Source organism: Glycine max, chromosome 4 (assembly GCF_000004515.6).
Source record: "Glycine max cultivar Williams 82 chromosome 4, Glycine_max_v4.0, whole genome shotgun sequence".
In the NCBI taxonomy this organism is placed as follows: Eukaryota; Viridiplantae; Streptophyta; class Magnoliopsida; order Fabales; family Fabaceae; genus Glycine; species Glycine max.
In genome coordinates, this window is record NC_016091.4 from 8891713 (window position 1) to 8898991 (window position 7279).

General features: G+C 32.8%; 1 protein-coding gene and 1 long non-coding RNA gene across 3 annotated transcripts; one reads left to right on the forward strand and one right to left on the reverse strand.

Annotated features, from left to right (window-relative positions):
• Positions 1-1019: 1019 nt before the first annotated feature.
• Positions 1020-2437, reverse strand: LOC106798613 (uncharacterized). 2 transcript variants are annotated; one of them, XR_001388127.3, is made up of 2 exons: positions 1863-2437; positions 1020-1115 (listed from the first exon to the last, which is right to left on the reverse strand). It is a non-coding gene; the product is annotated as an uncharacterized lncRNA (long non-coding RNA). The 2 variants fall into 2 exon arrangements; XR_005891237.1 differs by having other exon boundaries at positions 1020-1150.
• Positions 2438-4554: 2117 nt separating this feature from the next.
• Positions 4555-6557, forward strand: LOC100805420 (transcription factor bHLH94). The gene is made up of 3 exons (XM_003522730.5): positions 4555-5466; positions 5713-6105; positions 6201-6557. Exons 1-3 carry the CDS (start codon positions 4978-4980, stop codon positions 6291-6293), a joined length of 975 nt encoding a protein of 324 aa, XP_003522778.1. The 5' UTR covers positions 4555-4977; the 3' UTR covers positions 6294-6557.
• Positions 6558-7279: the final 722 nt, after the last annotated feature.

The window sequence follows — 7279 nt, forward strand, 5'->3', positions numbered from 1 at the left end:
AGCCCAACCTTTATTCGTTTACCGCTTTTACTAGTTTCATTTTAATTTAATCATCAGGTTATTTCTTCCTCTTTTATAGTTATAATTATTTTTTACTAGCTTATTTCAACGTTGTCTCCAAAACACATTCGATGATGATTTCAAAACCTTTGTAGAATGGAAAGTATTCACTTTCTACGACAGTTTCTCAACCGTCTTAGATTCAATGGATTTTAAGATAAATTTTAGCAAGAATCGTCTTAAAATTTATGAAATCTAAGATGTTTTTTTATTGAAAAAAGTTTTAGATTCGATAGATTCTAAGATGATTTTTGATAAAAACCAATATTTTTTTAAATTTTTTTAATATTTATTTTGTTTTTCCTCTAACCAAACCTGCCATTTTAGTGTAACAACCCCAAGCAAAATCATAATCGATTATAGGACAAAGTTTACAACCCGACAAACATATTTATAAAAAGAAATCTAATAATATAATTCATGTATTTGTAATAGAACTGAATTGGAAGTTATGCATACCTCTTGTATATGTCAATTATGAATTTCAAAGAATGAACACAGAATAACAAAGATCACTATCACACTAATAATAATAATAATAGTAATAATAATAGATAAAAAAAGGGTTTAAGTAAAAGATAACAATCACAAGTTATACATGCAAATGCTAGATAAGAATATGGGCAAATATGTCACTTCTTTGAGCATTTCTAAGTAAATATCCTGCAACTATTTTTTTGTAAAAATAAACGTATGCAATTGGTCACTAAGCAAAAATGCATTGAAAGTCATTATTGAATTGACGTTATTTACACTTTTACATCAACTATTACTTATTAGAGATTAACTTCAAGAAAATGTTCAATTTAAGAAACTTCAAAAAAGGTTAGAAATTTTCATTTGTGAAATGTCTAAGTTGAAGATGTTTCACTCAATGGGATCTTTTATGATGTCAAAATACTTTATATGTTTAAAAGAGAAAAAAAAATGGAGAATGGACTAAAAAAAATACAAACAACAATACATAATGAGATTCACTATATTATCTCTCTTTTCAACTGTGTTACAACCTGTTTCATGAGAAATTTTCCCAAGTTGATCCCTGCTAAGCCAGGCTGCAAATTATGCCAAAGCAAACAGATCTAAGGTGCTAACATGAAAATCGAACAAAGAAAAAAAGAGGAAAGTTAAGTAAATAATAGCAATAAAATCCGGTCAAAGAAAAAGCCCAAGAATAAATAACTCACTTTTCACTAAAAATGATCATGTTGAACTTCACCATGATATAATTACAGAACTAGACAAAAATTATATGCATTGATTGAGTAAGAGCACTCATCAGTTAACAATCCTTGATACTTATAAGAATTTATCATAATAACATTTTGCATTTACAAGAATAATAATAATAAAGAATTAAAGTATTTCCTATGATTCTAACTTTCCAATGATACATTAACTCCTTTAGTTTCCAATGACAAACTAATCACAAAATGTATTTTCAAATAACATATTTGAGAACAAGTATATAACTACAATATATTAAACCACTGAAACACATTGGATCACATATGCTCAAATCAATCAATTCACGTGCAAAGTGTAGACAATAGAAAGTAGTAACACAAAATTTAATTTTTCAAGCTACTTGGTATGAGAATAATGAAAATCCTTTGTACTACCTATGTGATCCTAGAAAATAAAAAGAATCACATGGAATTAAAAGATATGATGGAATGCAAACAAGCACATAGCAGGAATTATCAGAGATAAAATTGATTTGAAGAGATAAACTTTACCAAATTGCATTGGAAATTATCCGACAAGATTAACCATGAAGTAAAATGGAAAGGGAGATCTACCTCCTCCTCTGTGCTGTCGCCATGTTCCTACAAGTGCCTCTTCATGTCTACGCCAAACTCACATATGAGTGTGCGTAGTTCTCACTCGTCGGAGACAACAAAAAAGTTTCCTCCACCGTTGGTTACAAGATCCTCCTTAACTGGGGCTTCGGCCTCATCTAGACCATCATCATCGTGAACTGCACCTTCCTGGAACCCTTAAACACCGACAACTCCAGTGGGAAACTTGTCCTCTTCGCCTCCACCTCTAGTGGTGCCAATGCCAACTTCAACACCACTGATAAAATCGAAACTCTCATGAAACAACCTTGTTCTCCTCGAAGCCCAAATATGATTACTTGTACTATGGTGACAGAGACGACGAGGGCGATACTTATGACGACCATGAGATAGACCTCGAGGGTGGAGACAAAGGTGAGTAGAAGGAGCCTGGCGGCGAGGGAGGGGGTGAGGAAAGTGAGGAAGCACGGAAGGGGAAAAACCCTAATTCAAAGATTGTGTGAGTGAGCAGGGTGAGATGACCCGACTAAAATAAAAAATTAAATCCTAATTCAAAGACGATTCTCATGAAACCGTCTTTGAAATGTTGATAATAATTACTAAATTATCATTGCCTTCAAAACGATGACGGTTTTGGGACAACCGACATTGAACGCGCGTCGTAAAAACATGTATTTTTAGTAGTGATAGGTTTAATAGTAAACACAAAGGTCAAACAATAATTTTTTATCTAAAAAATTATTAATTTAAATATTATGAGTTTACATGAATAATATAGTGTATTATATTAACCTTTAATATATTAGTAATATATCAATAATTATATTCATGAAATTATTTACTGTTATTATAAATATTATATGTTTATACTAATGGTTTAATTTATATGACTTTTTTTTGGTAGTGTTTCTAACATTTAGCTGGTTGCTGTTTTTATTATTTTAATTATAGATCTTTGTTGCCTTTTTCTTACAAACTTTTTTCACATGTTTTCCTTTTTATGATTTCATTAGTTTTATTATATATTTTAATAAATTCTTGTCTCTATTTCTTAAATTTTTAATCTAAATTATTTAATTACTGAATTGAAATTGCACAGCAACACAAGTGGGTACGTACTTTTCCGAATTGAGATTCGAAATTAAAAATAAAAATTAACAAAACTTGATGTAAACAAGTCTATGTATGACATTGCATCGTATTATTTCGCACGTTGCCACATCCAAATCCTGAACATTATAGTATAATATAGTGAACTTTACATATTTAATTACTGTCTACATGCAGTATTAAAATATATATTAATTTAGAAAAAATAATAGTAAAAAGGAGAACAGGATCCTTGGAAAGGGAAAGAGAGAGGAGAATCGATGGTAGATGATTACAGAATGGCCCTTTCTGTTGTGTGGTCACATGGATTCCTCTGAACTCTGGACCTTGTCCTATGCTTCAGCTAGGCTGTTTGTTTGCTGTTCTTTATTTTCCTTTTCTCTTTTTTCCCCCTCATTTCTTCTGTTTATGGATCTTTCTCCGAATCTCTGAGTCATCACAAGCTTTTCGTCATATCTCTCTTTTTCATGTCCAAATACCCGACCACATTATTACCAAATGAAACTAGACCCATTAAAACAGATTATATACTGTATCCATTGATTATAGAAATATACATCAAGCTCTTTACAATACTAGTATACTTACTAGTATTTTATATATTATTTTTATCTTATGTTTTTTTTTATTGTAAAATTTATTGGGAAAAAATAATAAAAATAAAGTTATTTTATTATTTATTAAAGCAAGAACTTGACATAAAAATTATTACACAAGTGGTTCGGTACATATTTGGATCTCTTTTAATTAAAAAGTTAAAAAACTTTGATCTGTGAATTGAGCATCTAGGTGATTGAAGGTATATTTTAGCTTGAAATAGATCGATCCGATAGAAGAAAAATTAATTAAATGTCAAATAAAAAAACTCTTGGATACGTCCTGGATAGACAAAAAAAAAAAAAAAAAGAATTCGAGAATGGTGAAAAGACTGCCTTGTCCCTCTACTTGACCAAATGTATAGATATCGACGGAGGATATGACCGTCTTCACAATGGAATCTTGTACTGTTCACGAATTAGGTGTCTGTGTAGTATAGTTTTTCCTCTGTCTTGGCTTGTTTGCAACAACCATATTTTGTTGTTTCACAAATGACATTGGATTATTGGATTATATGTTATATTCAGGGATCAGCTGCATATGGTTTGATTTATTTTTTTCAGTGTGCAATTTAATATGGTGGAATTGCGGATAAGATTAGGTTATTCACGAAAGAGATTGAAGTTTGATATTTAATATGAAACACCAACAATTTTATCCACCTTCCAAGTCCATTATCTCCAGCGTTCCAAATTTTATTTCCTTAAAATAATACATACATATATAAAACGAAAACTACAGATTTTTCTCCCTTAGAAGGCAAAACATTTTGTGAATAATAACAAAACTAAAACACAATATGTTCGAAATACAGCACATTTCAACAACACAACACAACACAATATGTTGGAAACATAGCACATTTCAATACAGATCTCACTGACACGGCACCTATTTTTATTGGCTAATTATTATTATGACGTAGTTATTTAATTAATACACATTAACTAATAATACATCGCTATTATCATTACAAAATAAGGAATAAACAAAACACCTAGAGAATCTCTCTGTCTGTGCGTGTGGTGTGTGTGTGTAGTGTAGCTAATTGAGTTTACGCGATCAAGGAAGTGGTCTACAACAACAACAATGAAACCTCACGTGCAGGGTGCTGTAGCCTTTTGTTTGTTTGAATAATCGTGTTGAAAAGGTAGCAAGCTTTCTTCGTTATGCGTTGATAAAAGGGCGAGTTTGTTTGGTCCTTTGGGAATGTAGTGCTTCTTCTCCTCCTTCCACGCACCTCAATTTTCTTCCTCTCTCTAGCTTCTAATAATTAATCTTTATCATATCACTCTCTCTAGCTACTTTCCTTTGTATCTTCCTACAACCCTTTTTTCTCTCCCACAAAAGTAGTGTTCGTCAGCAACAGGGAGAGGTTCTTGTGACTTGTGAAAGAGATTCACAAATAATGGCACTAGAGGCTGTGGTTTTCCCGCAAGATCCATTCACATATGGTTGCGACAAGGATTATTTGTACTCCTTAGTAGAACACAACTATGGTAATTTCCAAGCAGCGGAAGAAGAGAAAGTCCTCCTAGGAATCATCAACAACAACATAGAACACAACTTTCATGCAAACTGGGATTCATCTTCTACCTCAATGTTGCAAAACGTCAAGGAACAACAATGGGATTCTCACTCCTCCCCTGAAGCATGCACCGTTGATCAATCCATGACCACCGCTCCTTTCCCTCCTCCTCCTCCTTCTTCCTCCGTGGAAGCCACCGTGACTGCCACGAGTCGCCGTAAACGACGCCGCACCAAGAGCGCCAAGAACACGGAGGAAATCGAGAACCAGAGGAGGACCCACATTGCTGTTGAACGCAACCGCCGAAAACAGATGAATGAGTACTTGGCCGTGCTCCGATCCTTGATGCCTTCTTCTTATGTTCAAAGGGTGAGTTAATTCACCATCGAAATAACTAGTTGTATTTTTAAGATGCAATATCTTTTTTTTCTTTGTTATCTATAAAGGCTAATTGTTGATATTATTAGTTTTTTTTTTCACAAGTGGAAAGATTCAAATTCGTCACTTTTTTCTTTATCATTAGATTAAACTTATATCTCTTTATTTGTCTAATTTCTTATGTTCAAAGGGTGACTTAATTCACCGTAAGAATGATTAGTTGTATATATAAAACAGGGTGACCAAGCGTCTATTATTGGAGGGGCCATAAACTTTGTGAAGGAGTTGGAGCAGCTTTTGCAGTCGATGGAGGGTCAAAAGAGAACGAACCAAGCGCAAGAGAATGTTGTTGGGTTAAATGGGTCGACAACAACACCCTTTGCTGAGTTCTTCACGTTTCCTCAATACACGACACGTGGCAGGACGATGGCACAGGAGCAGAAACAGTGGGCTGTAGCAGACATTGAAGTGACCATGGTGGATAGCCATGCGAATCTAAAGGTACTCTCAAAGAAACAACCTGGGCAGCTTATGAAGATCGTTGTTGGGCTTCAAAGTCTCATGCTCAGTATTCTCCACCTTAATGTTTCCACTCTTGACGACATGGTCCTTTACTCAATTAGCGTCAAGGTTCATACAAATAACTTCATCTTATTTTCTTTTTTCTTTTTTCAAGCTTAATTTTCTTAATTACTTAGAGTTTTTTTATGGATGGATTGGAGCAGGTAGAGGACGGGTGTCGGCTGAACACGGTGGATGAAATTGCGGCTGCAGTGAATCAGCTATTACGCACAATCCAAGAAGTTACTTTCAGCTGATCAATTCAACTTGAAATTAATTTAAAAGAGTTTTCTATCCCTCTCTTCGTTTATGCTGTGATTGTGCATGTCCATTGCAATATTGGAGGGGGTTAAGGTTAAGAATGTTGCTCTTTATTTTGTTCTATAGTCCACCCTCGTCTAATGTCCTTTTTATCCATCCTAGTTGAAATGTGTAAGGTTGTATGTACATCCGACATGCCTAACAAATCTCAGTGAAAATACAAGTCCATTTCAATAATTAAGTTGGGAGTTTATCCTTTACATCATTAGGCTCTTGCTCCTATAGTGATTTTCTCATCTCCCTTTCATCAAATTAATTAATATAACTAATATATCTCTCATCTAAAAACTGACTCCCACTGACTGACTTATATGGCCCTATGCTTTAGACAAGAAACAAAATTTTCCACCATGGGTAAAAATCTTATTTTTAGCACTTCGTTAACTTTTGTCACTAACATCAATGTTTTTATCAATCGGACATGGATTTTTAAAGAATTATTAGAAAATTCGGGACATCATATATTTATGGGCTCAATTAATTTTTTATTAGACATATTTAAGTTTTTTAATTTAGGATAAAAAAATTAAGAATACTTGATTGAAAATTAATGAAGACAATGATAATGGACTATCTAATAATTTTTCACATTATTATTATTGTGGAAGATTTTGAACCAATATCCATATATTTTTTCAAAGAATTTTGATTTTTTAATCCTATTTCTCTTACATTTATTTTACATCTTTTTTCTTCTTCTATTTTTTCTCTTTTCGTTATATTTTATACCATATTTCTTTTTCCCCTTCTTTTTCTATCTTTCTTTCCTCCATCCACTTCACGCCTCATAGTAGAGTGTGAAACAAACATTATTAATTATTTCTCAAAATAGCAAGTTGTATGTGTGGGTCTACCTTCTAACACAATAAGAACATCAAAAAATCATGTTGTAACTTTGATTTGTTTTAATATATTTTTTTTA